At 35.2% G+C, this 17,114-nt stretch overlaps 1 protein-coding gene across 5 annotated transcripts in view; it reads left to right on the plus strand.

The window, feature by feature from the left end:
• The window catches only part of Moe (moesin), a 28,936-nt gene that overhangs the window by 5,177 nt on the left and 6,645 nt on the right, over positions 1-17,114 (plus strand). For 2 of the 5 annotated variants that reach the window (XM_017155696.3, XM_017155700.3), the window contains exons 1-2: positions 2,256-2,553; positions 15,298-15,407. In XM_017155696.3, coding sequence (XP_017011185.1) covers positions 15,393-15,407 — 15 coding nt within the window. In that variant the 5' untranslated portion in view covers positions 2,256-2,553; positions 15,298-15,392. Of the gene's footprint in view, positions 1-2,253; positions 2,554-15,297; positions 15,408-17,114 lie in introns of those variants that run through there. The other 3 variants (XM_017155698.3, XM_017155697.3, XM_017155699.3) reach the window with 3 other exon arrangements.

Below are 17,114 nucleotides of genomic sequence, written 5' to 3' on the forward strand. Positions count from 1 at the left end.
ATATAAATAAAAACCCCTCAAGGAGTTGTGTCTTTTGTTGAAACTGGCAGGCTGAGAAAAGATTCTGGAATGTTCACAGCCATTTCTCATTGTTGATCAGTTAACGAATTTAGGCGTGTTTTATTAAAATTCGGAGTGCTCAGTTTGTTATTTTACTTTTCGGATGATTTTGAATACATGAAGATAAGGAGTACGAGTACTTTAACCCCTTAATAATATTTATCATATATCTGAAGTAATTTGTCTTGCGAATTTAAGTCTGACAAATTAGTTAAAATCCGTATTATTCATTATTTGAAATATGTACATTTCCTAATTAATATTTTACATTTTGCTCAGTTGAATAATTTCGGAAAGTTTAAAAATTCCACTTAATATCACTTAGTTCTACTTTCAGCTAAATGATATTTTTGATAAGATTATTTGTTTGATTACGGCGCTTCAGTACAACTACTCTTCTCGATTAAATTGCATTTAATTTCGCTGAACATTTCTTTTAAATCACTTGTGGACGTAGGTTAAGTTTGCTTTTTTTTTGCCTACGCGCCAACTAAGAAGATAACAAAAATTTATGTTTGTACAGTTTTGCAGTATTTGTTGTTGGTTTTTTTTTTTATCAATTCTCAAGTTGATAAACTATTTTTTGTCAAGCTTGTTTCGCGCTTCGGGGACTACGTAATGTTCTAATTTTGGTTCTGAGAGCATTGCTGGGATCCCAAAAATGAAGATGATAAATTGGATAGCTTTATAATAAAGGTTTCGTGTAATTAGGATGGTCGCTTAACTATATTTTAGAATTAATCGTTAGATTTAACCATTTATAAAATAATAATTCACAAAAATCAGGAGGTATCGATAGTAAGTTTAAAATAAAAAACCTAATTGATATTATTAACGATGAATCTCTAGTTCTTAGTTTCTTTTTCGTATTTAAAGTTCACAATTACTTTTCGGAATATCTTTTCGTTATCATAATAAGGCTGGAATGTACTATATGTAATACTTTAAGTTCTAGAAACCGCCAACCCCAGGGTTCACTGTACTTGGCTAAGCCCTCGAGTGCGTTATTGGCGATATGCTCGTATCGCACTATTTTGTACTTTCGTACGTACAATATGTGTGTTGGCAAGTTGGTTTGCGAGTACCGGAATGTTGGACCCAAGGTCTTGACTGTCTGATATCGGTTACACCATGGTTCTCGGGAACACGATCCGCTGGCTCTGACTCGATGTTTGTCAACTTCTTAGCACTGTTTATAGTTCTATTTCTATTGCGTGGGATCGGCTTACTATATCTTTGGAAGCAACGTTTACACAGTCGTAGATTGCAACAATGAAAATGCGATTCCGCAAAACAATGCAACCATAATGGGGTTTTATAATAACCTGTAGCATAAATGACCTGAATTGATCATAAGAGCTGACATTATTCTTAGAGTCGATTTATTGGATTTATTGATGTTTACTTTGTGCTCTTATTGACTAAATATTAAATCTGTAGCCATTTTGTGTGATTTATTTGATTTTAAATTAAAGTCTCGTTAATATACGTTAAAATTGTACTATGCCACTTATTTGGGAATTATTCGTTCTGTAGGGTATCCATATATCATAAGTTTTTAAGGACTTTCTTTTTCTAACCCTACAGGGTATTACTCCTCTTCCAGGGTATCAAAGAGCCGCTGCAGACCCGCTCCTCTTTGTTGTTGCTGGGCTATTATAAAATTTTGCTCAACTTGCTTACGCAGGCAGAGGCGGAAAGAGAGCGAGCGAGAGTAAAGCTCCAAGGTACAATGGGGCTAACGTCCCCATTTGTTGGTCAAAATTTATTTTTAGCTTTGTCATAGACTTATGAGTGAGCTTATGACAAGCCGGTTTTAAGGAGAAATATACAATAGATACATCTTGAACACAAACTAGTAGAAATGTTAAATAAATTCTGACAGCTGTCATTACCAAAAGAGATTAATACATTCGATTTGAACGGATATTGTAGTTTTGCAATAGTGATATTGGTTATCACCCCCCACTCTTGTGAAAAATTAAAGGAGTTTTGGTATTCAAAAAGCATGCAGCAAAAAATTGTTCTGACATCACCGCCCACGACAAAATCCTAGATCCGTCACTGGGTATGATTTCCACTATAATATCTTTTTGACCAACAGTTTTGGCCGTTGGGCCCACAGTGCGTTGGCAGCGACGCCGGCGTCGGCTGCGGCGCAGCAGCTAAGCGCGGCTGCAAAAAAATTGAGACAGTCGCGACGGCGCGCTCGTTTCAAGCAGACGTTACTTTACTCCGTTCTCCCTCTCTCAGCAGTTACAGTTTACCAGTTTACCGTTGTGTGCGTTGTGCCGCTGTTGTTAATGTTGTTGGTTATGTTCTCCTCCTCCTTGTTGCTGTTGTTCTTGTTGTGATACACCATTCTCTCTCCTTGACGCTCCCGCAATTTTTGACGTTTTTTTTCGTGTGTTCTTTAGTGTTGATCCAACGAGAAGAAGAGGAAGCAGAAGAAGAAGAGTATCGTAAATCAAGAAGAAGCAAAAACAAACTGCGGTTGGTATTCAACAATTCAAACACATTTTTTGTTAAGTCTCAAAAACTAAACTTAAGCGCACCTGTATTGAGTGAGTGTGAGTGAGTGTGTTACCTGTGAGAGTGTCGGTGTGAGCGGTGTAAGTGTGAGTGTGCCTTAGTGTGAGTGACCAGAGGTGGACAGTCAACGGCTTTTCTAAATTGACATACTTTCTAAAAGGCAGCAACAAAAGCGCAGAGAAGCAGCAAAATCTCTGACCAGCAGCAAAAGCGTCAGCAAGTACAGTGATCCCTCGCCAAATGCGAGGCAGAGAATCTGGGGATAAAGACACGGAAAAAAAATGTTGTGTAACAATAACAAGGATATCTGATTAAATGAAAAAAATGATTTAAGCGAACTTAGTTAAGATAAAATTATTTTTTAAAAAATTAAAATTAGCTTAAGCTTTAAGCTTTAAATTTGATTTATGGAGAAAAATGTATTTCAGAGATATTTCCATAATACCCCTTAAAAAAACAGAGGTTTCACTGTAGTGCCACACACTCTGCAGCAGGTTAACACCTCCTCATTCCCCCCTGCAACACCTCTGCACCCCTTTGCACTCGGCTCATAAACAAGTTGAAAGACCGGTGGACAGTGTAAATGACCAAAACCCAGACCAAAACCGAAACTAACTGCTATTTGCGATGGCGAAAAGTCGGTAAAGTCGGAAAAGTCGACAGGAAAAAGATCCAACCGCCTTTATATGGACTGTCGTGAAATGCAATCGATGCCAAATTAGTGGAAAAATGGAAGTCGATCGGGGAGCAACTTCCTCTTGCATAAGGTTTTACCAAGAAATCGATGGGGATGCCAAAATAATGGGCTGGTTATTCGAATCGATTATGATGTTTTCGGAATACCAAAAGCAATAAAATAGTTGTTAGGGCATTCAACTTTTAGAGGGATTAGGATTTCCGTTTTAATGTATATATTTTTAATATTAACATATTTATTAAAGAAACAATTTAAAATGTATAAAGTTCTTGTTTTAACTTAAAAATAGCTCAGCAAAAAAAAAGCTAAACTGCTGTATTTAAAACCATTCAAATCGTAATTATTATGGGTCGGTTTCTTGAGGCGCCGAAATGGGGGTGCGGATAGGTCGGTGGAGGGGGGTCGTCGGACGCCCATGGCATGCGATCGCTGAGCTGCGCTGCTGCCAACTTGCGCGCGTGTCTCAATGCATTTAAATTCGCTTTTTAATTTCTCAAATGATAGAGTAGTGCATATTAACGTACATTTTCAGCATTTTATTAAGCCATTTTTTGTGGAGTTTGCTTTTGCTTTTCTCTGCACTGTCTGTGTGTGTGTGTGTATATAAATTAAATGTTTTATCAGGTGCATAAGCTTACTTTTATCTACACCTGACGCTGACCGCGTGCTTAAAAAATAAGCTACAATCGTTGACGGATGGTTTAAAATGTTTAACTATTTTAAAATTATATTTTCAAGGTCATTTTGGATACACGAAAATTTGAGTAAATTAGATAAATATTGATTGCCATAAAAAACCCTTTTTTTTTTTTTACAAAAATTATTTTTTTTTCTTTAAAATCATAGCAAAAATTTCTTCTTAGTGAATCTGTAAGGGAAACATGTATTTTTAGTGCCTAATTACATTGTGAATAGTTGACTCCAAAGTCAAAACTCGTTTAGTAAATCCACCTGAAATCCAAAGGCCACCTGTTGAGTGATCACGGTATATTTGAGTTGGAGGAAAAGCTGTTTGTTGTCTAGCTGGCTTTTTTTTTTGTGGGCGGAGGAGGGGGAGGAGGGCGAGATCATTGGCCATCCATCGTTTGGCCGCATTGCTAAAATTCCGCAGCTTTCTTTTGTTGTCTCTCAGCCTCCAAAAGTTGTTAATTTTGTGGCCGCACCCAAGTAAAAACTAACTGAATGGGAGAATTCTCTACGCTCATCTGTGAAGGTCAGTTGAGTGGGGAGAAGTCGAGAGAAGAGTTCTAAAAACAATTTGATGACGCTTCATTGATTTTCAATAACTTCAACTCATTTGCATTATTCGCCCCGAAAAAAAAACAATTCCTGTTTATATTTGTCATTAGCACGAATTCCATGCTGAAAATGTCAAAAAGTTGGGGTGAAAGAAATTAACAAAAAGTTAAAAAAAAACACGTTGTTTACCCTTTAAAAGGGTGTATAAAGTATATTCATGATATTACTAGTTTTTCTATGAGGTGAGAAAAGATAAAAAGTTGGTTTAGGTATTTTTTTAATTGAATTTAAAAATTGTAACCTAATCTTTTTGTAATGTTCATCTTTAATACACTTAACTTGTAGATAACATGTAGATAGATTTTTGCATAAAGATAAAAAGTTGATTTAGGTATTTTAAAATCAATTTAAAAATTGTTACCTTGTAGATAACATGTAGATAGATTTTTGCATATAGGGTAATCGCTAGTTCTTAACCCTTTACTGCCTTGTTTTCACGATGTTCTTTTCGTTGTTCACAAAATGCACACACATCCGAGAAACTGAAAGACAAGCTTAGGCAGCATCTGCTTCTTTTGCTTTTCATGCCTCGTCGTCTTTGGTTTTGTTTTTTTATATTATGTCTTTTTTTTCTGTTTCTCGAATACTTCAATTACATGTGCCCCTGTGTGCGAGGGTTTTTGTCTGGTTTACTGGGTATGTATGAGCACGTTTCCACGTACGACGAAGGTGAGGAGGCGTGGCAGGGGGGGAGATACATATAGGGGGTATACCTGAAAGATCGCCAGACATATTGCACTCGAGCTTCAAGTTAAATGACGACGTCGGCTGCGGCAGCGACGCTTTCGTGTTGCGTCAAAGTTCAAGGTGTAAAATATTTTTTCTTTTTTTAAATACGATAAATTTCTCATGGTGTGCACTGAAAAAATATGAAAAAACATTATCAGTATTTGATATTTAAAATTTTTTAAATATTTTTAAAGTTTTCTTAATCAATATCCTAAAAGGCATTTTAAAATATATTTATAAAATATACAAATAAATCAATTTTTTTCTGTGCATCTGTTTGAGTTAGCGACGATAATAACTTTATGTGCTGCCTGCCTTTTTTGAAATTGTTTAAACCTGAGCTCACCGTCAAAAGCTCATATAGTTAGGAACCTCATAATCGTCATCCTCGTCGGCATTATCATTGACTGGCTGGCGCACAGTTAAAAATAGTGAATTATTAATTGAAGAAATGACTAATTGTGCAATTGATTGTTTGCTTTGCTCTCTGATTTGTTATTGCCACACTCGCTTTCGATCTGCCAAGGCAAAAATGCGGTTGTGGGACTGCGTCAAATTAAATTTAACGCCAATTGAAATTTCTATGACTCAGGTATCAGGTGGTGTCAAGATTTTACCAAGAAACGCAGCCTATTAAGGCAAAAATTAAAGGTGAAACGAAGTGTGGGTAAAAATAAAATGCAAATAAGTGAGAAGTAAAAAGAAAATGAATCTCATATGGCAATTATATATATTTTTGGCACTGAAAATAATTGAGAATAAACGAAATGAAGGTGAAATATATAAAAATCAAGATTTTCGACCTCTTTTCGCCAAGAGGTTTCAAAAAAGTCTAGATGCGAAATAAAATTGTTTGAATTTGTTTTTAATTTGCGAGGTATTGATAATTTAATTGTTGTTAATGTGACATATTTTCTGTCTTTCCTAATTTTTTTCAATGAGTGCGACAAATAATAAAAAAAATATCCAGAATTTCGTTAAGAAATTCTTAATGTTTAAAGAGTGATATATTTAGCTATTAAATGATTATCAAAACTTTTTTAAAGATATGGTATTTTAAAATTGTGCACTTAAACGCATTAGTTTCTATTATAGGATGATTATCTAACAACGGATGTGCGGCAATTAATCAACACTTCCGCAGCTAAGCTCTTTACAACACTGCTGCACACCTGCATTGTCACCTGAGTTTTGCGTGTGTGTGTGTGTGTGTGTTTACCTTGTCATTGAGCTATCCTCCGTCTCTATCGCACTCCCCTGTTTTTTTGTATTTTTTTTTTATCGAAATGTAATCATCTCCAGCGGCGACTTGGAAAACAAAAAGTAGACAAATTTAGTTGCCATGGCTGTTTGTTTTACTTTTTAATGTTGTTTTAATGGCAGCTGTGTGTGTGATGCTGAGTGCGACTGTTTGCCTGTGTGCACATTTTCATTAACGCTTATTTGTTAATGGCCCCTGTGTGTGTGTGTTGTTGGTTTTTCCTCCTCCTCCTGACTTGTCTGCATATAAATCAATCGGGGGGGAAAAATATTGGTCAATGGGGAATTTGGGGTCTATATATTATAATCTCTTTGATAGATTTGTCGCTTATTTATCATCGCCATTGGAAGCCGGAGATTGGTAAAAGTTTGAAAGGCGCTAAAAGGAAATATCCCATGAATACTCTTTAATTATTCTGGGAATTTATTTTTTCAAAATAGCTGTATTAGAATTTATATTATATTAAGAAAAAAGTTGAAAAGCCCTTAAAAGAAAAAAAAACCCATTAAAAAGCTGAGTCACTAAATATGCAATATATACCACCGCAGTAATAAAAAACATATTCTTTGGAAATGACTCACATTTAAGCATCAAAATAAAAATAAAAAAAATGTCGTTTAGGCAAGTCTGTTATCAAAAGCAGTTGGCGATTTGATTTACTAATCCAGTCTAAATTAATTTGGTTGACTAAGAGATTAGAAATTTCTATGCATTCATCAACTTTGTATTTATATTTTTCCCTATTTTTTTTTATCTCATTGTCGGCAAACTAATAAAGTCAAGACAACAATTGAAGTTGGGGCTGTGCACATTAACGTATGCATAACCTCAAAACCCAATGTCACGCATATTATTTACTCCTCAGCCTTTAGTGGCTGTCTCCATCTCTACAGCTCTATAGCTCCATACCTCTATATCTCGCTATCGCGCTATTGTTAGCAATATTTGCACGAGTGTGTTTCGAGACGAAATAAACTGAAATGAAACGGAATGAAATGAAATGAAATTAGCTAACAAGCCAAGCCGAGGCTGTCGTTGTCTAACCAACTAACCCAACCAACCGTCTGTCAGTCATAAATAAGTTGCAAATAATATGCGGACGACGGACATAAAAATAACTAATGTCAGATGGAGCCATCCACCTGACTTTCTGTCCCTCTCTATCTATCAGTAGGTTGCATCATAAAGCATGCCTCGTCGCACAGTGCATGCAAATTGTCAGCGTTTCATAATATGGCAAAAAAAAAAAAAAAAAAAAAATGCCGAAAAAAATATAAAAAGAAAAGAAACCTCCCTTTGTCCATTTATGTGACAATTGCCGAACGTTTTGTCTTCCAAATAATAATTGTCGAACTGCAAACGAAAGCATTAGCCATGGCAAACAGTCGTAAATAACCCAGGGCAACAAGTGGGCGCAGTTTTGGCCCAATAAAAAAAAATACTACGGGTGACGGGGCGGATGAGTAACGCGTGTTGTTTACATACTCTAGCGGTGACTGTACCTCTGATTTTGATTTCGGGTACATGCTCAAGTACCTGTGTACGTACCCCCATCGAAGAATCTGTGAAAATTGCCGCCTGGTAACTGGTTTTTATTTTGTTTTCTCGTATGTTTATTTTCTGACAGGTAGTTTGGGAATTTAGCGATGAATAATATTCCATTTGAAACTTGCGGAATGCCAAGTGCTCAGCTTTATTGGTTTTGTTACCCGATAATTGTGGTATTTTCAAATTTGTTGTGGCTAATTGACATTTTCTTGTGTTGGGTAATTTTGTTTATTTTTAGAAACCATTTGGGTTTTACAATTAGCATAAATTTTTGTACAAGGCATAATAATATCGTAATAAATTAAAGTAATGAATAACACTTTTCATGAAATGTTTTTAAGTCTTTTATATTTGAATTTTAATACTAAATACACTTTATAAAAGAAAATGATGAATTGGGACATCTATGGTATCCCTGCATGTCCCGAAAAATACATTTTTCTTGATAAATCCTTTCGAAAAACCAATCTATTATTTATCAATTTCGATTCAATGAGGTTGATTATTGTCGATGATGTCTTGTCAACATGCGACCCAATTGTCTGCGTCTGACGCCCTGAATGTTGGCAGTCAGCTTTTTTATTTGCCGATTTTTCATTGTGTTTATTTTGTTGCTATTTTTTGTGTGCTAATGACAAGATATCCCCCAACTTTTATCAGGAGTTGGTTCCGTTTTCCTTTTTTTTTTGTTGCCTCTATTTGCTAATTTCTAATTGTTTTCCCCCCTCAATTTTCCCATTGTTTTTTTTTGTCTGTTCAGTGAGGCAAATAAAATATTTTTAGGCCAATTGCCCTGCGACTGTGAGAGTGTGTGTGTGAAGTTAGATAAGATATGCACATGATTTCATTGTAAGCGTTGTTGGGTCGCCATGTGCCGTTGTTGTTCTTGTTGTTGCCTCGAGCGGAAGTGGCTTTGACAACATTAACTTGATTTTATTACCATTTTTACCAATTTATTCTACGTGTTGTAAAACACACGACAAAGAGTGCTCACAAATCGTGCACTTTAATTTGATTGCCTTGGCAGAAGCCGAAAGTCATTAACCAATTTCTTTCGATCCGACACAACTCACGTACTTTGTACGATGTGCACTAAAAGAAGATAATAAAATCAAACAGTTGCGATCACGGTTTTTGGGAATGCATTTGGTTAATGCTGTGTGTGACTAGAAATGTTTTGTTTAATATTGAAATTATAAAATACGCTGTTTCATAAATGGAAAATTTTTATTTTTAATTACGGGCCGGTTTCTATTTCTCGATATTTATTTTTTTCCTGCAAAACAACGATATTATCGAATCAATATTGTCAAAATATTGAAAATATCGATAATTTTCAAGCTCTAATATTTTTGTATTTATTTCAATTCAGTTTTTTTTTAAGTGTTTAAACAATGAGATATTTGAAAACCCCTGAACGTGCTCAGTGTCCGGCCACAATATAATTGGTATCGTTCGTCGGCCAGTGCTGATAAGGAGGCTAGCTCCCATGTCCCTTATGCAATTTGACCCAATTAAGATTATCGATTCAAATAACATGAAAATTTCAGGGTAACAATCACATTTCGATATACAATACTTTGACTGTATGGAATAATACTTCTACCAAAAACTTTCCATTGATTGACTTGTCTCATCCCCCCCTCCCCATTTCCAAAACGGGGGACCAAATTTGTCAGCTAGATAAACCAACAAATGGCCAACAATGTATCTGTTTGCGTGTGTTTTGCATGCGGGGTACGTTGACAATTGACAAAAACAATTAACGGCAATCTATCGATAGTGGGTGGGGTGGTAGGTTGGGTGGTTGCATAACGGAGCTTCGCCTCATGGAGTGGAAACAGCTCATCAGCAGACAGCAGATGATAGTCATTGAGCCATAACATTGCCTTGAACCTGTCGAGTTAATATCTTTAAACCTTGTTCTAATCGAAGGGCTAACATACATATTTAATATTTACATTTTTTTGATCGTGAATAATTAATCGATATTTTTAAATGAGAAACAAGTTTTTAAAGTACCTAAAAATTCCAGTGTTGGTTAACCGTTTTAAAAACACCCCAGTCATTCTTTCATTAATAATCCCCAATAAAGAACCATGGCAAATAAACCTAAACCCTCGACACAAAAGAACTAATTGTTCTTGTGAGTTGGCAGTTTCAAAAAAAAAAGAAACAAAGTAAAAATAATAATACAAAAAATAGGGAACTAAAAAAAACAGACATGACGGAAAGGCATGGACAGTGGGGCAAATCAGGGGGAAACTGGTTCGAGGGAATAGCTAATGTATTTGCGTGCTGTGTTAATTGTGGCATCGCTGATGTTTTCATTTCCCCTTCGTGAGGTGTCTCATTTTCCGCCGCCCCCTTTAATTCCCCCACTGCGGACTTCCATGTGTTGGTTCATTGTTGTTCCGCCGCTGTCATATATTTTCTTTACGTGCGCGATTTTGTTTGCTCTTTGCTATCTAGAACATTTAAGCCTAATTTGCTTCATTAAATCGTCACATTTGTTATTATGTCTTCTGTCTTCTTTTTTTTTGTTATTTAATTTTTCAAATTTTTATTTCGTTTTTTTTTTTTTTTTGACGTCAAGTTGATGAGTTCCAGTTTTTGGTCAAGGGTATATTAGTTTTTAGTGCCCAGTCAGTCCCATAAACTGTGATTACTTATCGGAAATGGTATGAGGAGATTTTTGGGAAAATATCGGTTAACCAACTCAGATAAGAATAATAAAAAAAATTACGAAAAATAATATTATTTAGCTTTCAAAAATATGAAATATTATTAACCAACAATAATGTTTTGTATTTACATATAAAACAAATAGATTATTTCATTTACGAGGTATCTGTTATTCCAAACCTTTTAATTTTATTCTTTTAATATTCTTTTAAAGAAAAACTGCCGCCAAGTTGATGAATTGCTTTGTTTTTTGGTCTATTTGTTGGCTGTGTATCTGTTTTAGCATTTAATGAACAGCTGTGAGGACTTAGATATATACCATTTAAAGAAATAATTTCTACTCTTTAAGATATTTGTCTGGTGCTTTTCGGTTTGTTTTCACTCGCTTTGTTTTGCCGCCCATTTCCATTCATAAAATATCTACCCTATATAGTTTACTTGGTCAGTTTGGTTTGGCTGATCGCTTGATTGCCTTCGGTTGCGCATTTTAATTATTCGGGGAGGAAAAATCAACTCGCCATGAAAACAAAGGAAGACAAAAAGAGAAAAAAAAAACTGAGAAATAAAGACAAATAATTGTTGAAATTAAAAGTGCTCTCGGGCCAGACATAATTTTATTTAAAGCTCATTATTATGAGGGTTTAAGAGAAACGTGAAGAAAAGTAAAAGCGAGGAGTTGGGGGAGGGGAACGGGTTTCTTCTTTTGACTTCATTTAATTTGATGGATTTTAAAATGCGTTGCGCATACGCAATAACAGTTTTTCTCTCTCATTAAGTGTGTGTTTGGTTGTGTTTCTCGTTTTTCGTTCGGTGTTCCGGTGGTCAAACAATAAACGTGATTTTTGCCGTCTCTACTTTGACTCGATTTTTCCCCACTTTTTGTTGAAGTTGAACTCATTAATGTAGTTAATGGATATTAAACATAAACAAAACAGAGATCTCTCGCCCGATCTCTCTGCTGGGGTCTCCAAAAAGCGAAACTGAAATTATGTAAAAGCAAACGTTTGTTTTTCAACTGTGGGAAGAGAGGAAGAATAGTAAATGCAAGTCCATTAATTACCAAAACTATAACAATGATTACAATAACGCAAGAGCTATTTTAAAATAATTTGGTATTTCAAAATAGTATTTTTATGACTTTTATGAAATGATAAAATATCAAGTTGATATGTTTGAATCATAAATTTGACATTAGTCATATCGGCTTGTTATTGATATGAAATAAGGTAGAAATGACTAGATTTTTATACCCTTGCAGAGGGTATTATGATTTCAGTCAGAAGTTTGCAACGCAGTGAAGGAGACATTTCCGACCCCATAAAGTATATATATTCTTGATCAGCAAGACTAGACGAGTCGATCTAGCCATGTCCGTCTGTCCGTCCGTCTGTCCGTCTGTCCGTCCGTCTGTCCGTCTGTCCGTCCGTCTGTCCGTCTGTCCGTCCGTCTGTCCGTCTGTCCGTCCGTTTCTACGCAAACTAGTCTCTCAGTTTTAAAGCTATCGGGCTAAAACTTTCCCAAAAGTCTTATATCTATTGCAGGTAGTATATAAGTCGGAACGAGCCAGATCGGTCAACTATATCATATAGCTCCCATAGGAATAATCGGGAAACAAAATTTAAAAAAAAATTATATCTTGGGTGTTTTTGAACCTATAACCTCCTACTTTTGGAAATGCCATTTTTTATCTAATTCTGAATTTCGAATAAATTTTTTTCAAAATCGGACGACTATATCATATAGCTGCCATAGGAACGATCGAAAAATTAATGGGAATATAATAGGAAATAAATTATTGCTTCGTTGGTTTTTATCGTATTCTCTTCTACTCTGGGATATGACTTTTTTTAAATGTTTTCGAATTTCGATTTTAATTTTATCAATATCGAACTACTATATCATAAAGCTGCCATAGGAACGATCAGAAAATTAGTGATTAATAGGAATTATCTGCAAGGGTATATAAGCTTCGGCTGTCCGAAGCTAGCTTCCTTTCTTGTTTTTGGATCAAAACTGGCATACAAGCTTAAATATCTCAAGTAGTTAAGTCGCTTGATAGTTTTCCTCTCTGCGCAGCGGCTGTTACACCGGCATTCGAATTAAAGTTTTAAATGTTTTTCTGTATAAATTACAGATAAATTTGCCAAATCATTTCCGCCACAGCGGCAAGTGATCAAAGGTACTGCTGTGTGTAGTTTGTATTATGTTCCTCTGGTGAGAGAGCTTGAAAAAAAAAATCTAAATTAAATAAAATAAAATGGCAATCAGAGGAAGTAACGCTTTGCCTTCTCCTCTCCACACGGGGTCCCTATTCATTCATGAAAGCAGAAAAAAAGAAATATAAAACTGCAAAAAAACGACAGAGAAAAGAGGCAGGATGCACTTAATTACCGATTTCGATTCACTTGGCGACACGATTGCGCTCGATTCGGATATCAGGCGAAAGGAATTCGAGGCCGTTGATTAACAGAGTCAACAGAGGCAGCAAAAATCCAAAAACCCAAAAAAATATAAACGTCCCATTGACAAACACCCAAAGAGAAGCATGAGCTCATTCCACTTTTTTTTCGAGGAGCCCTCTTCAAGTTCACGCAGTGGCGATAATAAATGTGGCATGATGTCATAATTTGTGCAAACCGAACCACATCAACACGAATAATAATTTTAACCGAAAACCGCTAAAGATCCCCGGGGATCGAGCCTAGGATACCCTTGGATATTGCTAACGGCCATCTAGGGAAGTGAAGAAGTCGACAGGCCAACAATGAAGGCATTGTACAAAAATATTGGCTTAAATTTGTTACTTTTTCCGATTTAAATAAAGTTTCTTATCAAGAGGTTCTAAATTTGTTTTTTAATTGCTTTATATATTTAGAAAAAAACTATCGATACATTAATTGCTTATCGAATTTCACATTATTTTTAAAAACTTATCGATAGATTATTTTTTGTACCGATGCGATGTTTTTAAAAATGTCTTCATACATTTTATTTGTTTTTTGAATTATAATCTCTAATTTTTAAAAACCAATTTAGTGAAGAAATAATATTTACTTCTTTATTTAAGAGTTTTCCCTTATGATTCGGCAAAACTAAACTAGACCCACATGTAGAGTAGGGAATAACAAATACCTTTTGCAGCTAATGATTATTTATTTGCATTTCCCCAGAAATATCGAGCGTCAGACCGAAGATACGCGGAAAAAGCAAAGTCAAAGTCAAACAGCAAACCCAAGGCACAACTATTTCGATACCATTGACGTCATGGCTAGTCACGTGAACCGCTGAACCCGCTGCTCCATGACCCCTGACCCCCTCGAATACCACGGGACCAGTTCAAATGTCAATTGTGTCAAATTTAATTGGATATTCATATTTGGGGTGGCCAACAGCCAGCAGCAAACAGCCTTCAATGCTCTTAAAATAGCATTTTTTGCCGTTTCTTAATGTTAATATCAAGTGCACAACACCGAATGGGGAAGCAAACAAACACTTTTTGTTTTTCAAAGCCAAATTATGGCTGACAAATTTGTGAAGAGCAAACTTTTAAACTTAAGTGTTTTGGTTTTGCACAACGAACAAAAATAAAAATGAAGTAAATTATCAAATGCAAACACACTTACTTACAAAGACAAAGATCGTTTTTGTAATTCTTAATTTCATTGCAAGGTTCCTTAACGATTGTATAATCGGTGTACTTAAAAGGTTTACATATGTTATAAACAAAATGATCCCCATACCATTATAGTTTATTAGCTGGAAAACAATAATACATTATCTGGTGTCTATTTATTCTGGTGAATCAGACTTTGCTCATCCATAAACACGATCATTTCCGTTTGCCCATTAGGAAGTTGTCCAGCTGAGATACAGATACATATTATATATGAATTAGGTAACTAACGACGCATAAATATGGAAATGTCTTTAATTTAACGACTCGGCTGTGTTTCTCTATCTGTGTCTCTACTTTTATGGTTCTTAGATGCAGTTTGCTGTCGTCTGTCAGGTTGCCAGGTGAAATCATAAATACTTATAAATCTATACCAGATATAACCAACCACATGGGCTAGCTGCGATATATTTGTTTGTTTCTATTATTATATATATGTTCGGGTTCGGGAATTATACTGAGAGTGTCAGTTTTGCAAGAAATTGTTCATAATTCAGTCACGTCGTGATCTTTCGATTTGCAACTAAAACAACGCGTGCCTAAAGTTGTTTTTTTTTATTTTTTATAATATAGAGTAGGATATACTCTATACTATACTCTACTCTACTAAGATTTGTCATACAGTGAGTCTATTTTATCTTGCATTCTTCTACTATTATTCAGCGAGCCTCGTTTATCTTTAACAACTGAGTAATACCTTTCATAGAAAACCACTTCATATTTTTCCTGATTAAGCAAACTACTTTTAGAAATTATTTTGTTCTTAATTTTTTAATACTTTTTACTATAATATTTATTTTTAATATTTTACAGATTGCAGCACAAAAACAACGAAGATTAAAGACGAAAAATTCCCAAGGAAGAAAACATTTCGTTTCGATCAATAAGAAAAGACAGGAAGCTTCAAAATGTCTCCAAAAGCGGTAAGTGGAGATTGGAGAGATTTTATATAATTTGTATAATTTAATAGAAGAGTTATTGTTCAACAAACCCAAAATATTCCATTAAAAGAGTAACCATAAATTATTGGGTTCGCAGGAAGAAATAAACCAGAAACACTGATAAAGCAGTGTTCTCTCCACTGGGGAATATGACAAAAAAGAGACGTTAGTAAATTATTAAAGATTAGTTATTAAATCATAGTCGCTACTACGACGAAGACGACGTTGTCAGTTATCAGAAATTGTATCCTTATCAAAAAAGAAAAGCCCTTGAACCGCAATTGTCGTCAATTGCAGGGAGGGATCCCATCTTTTAATAGAACATTTCCTGGGGGAAGACGTCATGGTTGGTCAATTGTTGACGTCGGTTATTCTATTGCTTCCTTGGACATTTGCCAAAAAAATGTCATCATATAAATCGAGAAAATTAGATTAAAAGTCAACGACGACGTCATTGATTATGGCAGAAACATCACCATTTTCCCCCGCCACTTGGCAATTTCTTTTGACATGTTGTGATTTTTTTTTGGCAGCTTGAAAAGTTCTTATCACAAATGTGTGTTTTAATGACATTTCGGTTGGGGGATTGATTGTTGATGGATGGATTGTTAAGGTTCCATCATTACAATCACGTGTATGAGTGATTTTATAATTAAAGTTGCATGACGATTGCCTGGTGATTTCCCCGAAATGTGTAATATTATTATATATTTCCCTTTTATGGAAATTTCTCTCTCTCTAATGCAGTCGATGCAAATCGTGCTTGAATGGTTTCTCCTCTCCCCATAACTTTCCCTTTTTTCGCTATAGTTTTTCCCCAATAGATATAGATAGATGTTTATTGGTGTGTTGTTTGAGGAGAGGAGAGGTGGGTTAATTGCTCTTGGAGGCCCGAAGCGGCGGTTCCAATAAAATAGAACTGACAGGCAACGCGTCGTATGATTGACGCTGATTTGTTTGCCTAACTTGGGCTCTACGGAGCTCTCTCACGCTCTTTGGCCACAGCGCTGGCCAAAAGAATGGTAGCATTGTTAAATACCCTTTTGGGTTTGAATATTTTACGTCTTTCGATTATTAGAAAAATTAAAAACAAATGTATTTAAAGGAATATAATATAATCTAAATATAATCCTTGAAAAAATATTAAAGTTCCTGTAAAAAAAAATAAAACGATCTTCCATCTTTTCCGAATTTACCCACAATTAAATATTGAAATTGAAGAATAATAAAATTAAGTTTGCCTAACAATTGAAATAGTTAAATCTCAGTTTTAATTCTTATTATTACATAGTATGTGGTATATTTAGACGGTATATTTAGATAGTCTGTTTAGATGGTATATTTTTCGAATGTTCGAATTGTATTATTATGACCTCTATTGCATTTGCATACTACCATCATCATCATTGTTCCACAGACCCAGTTGACCTCTATGGTCAGTAGTCTGGCTGTCAAGAGTGTCAGGGGTTTTTCTTTTTTCTCTGTCCAATTTTAGATGCATAATTAACATGCAATTTATATTAACTTGACAACGAATGACTCGGACAAATGTGTGTGAATGTGAATCCCCCGTCCCTTTTTTTTTTGTTCAGGGGGCCAGAAATTAAGTTCACTTTTGTTGTGCTGTGGTGTTGTGTATTCCCTCCGCTTTTCTTTTGCCTTTCCCAGTGTTTTTCTTCTTCTACCATC

This window comes from Drosophila takahashii, chromosome X, assembly GCF_030179915.1.
Source record: "Drosophila takahashii strain IR98-3 E-12201 chromosome X, DtakHiC1v2, whole genome shotgun sequence".
Taxonomy (NCBI): domain Eukaryota; kingdom Metazoa; phylum Arthropoda; class Insecta; order Diptera; family Drosophilidae; genus Drosophila; species Drosophila takahashii.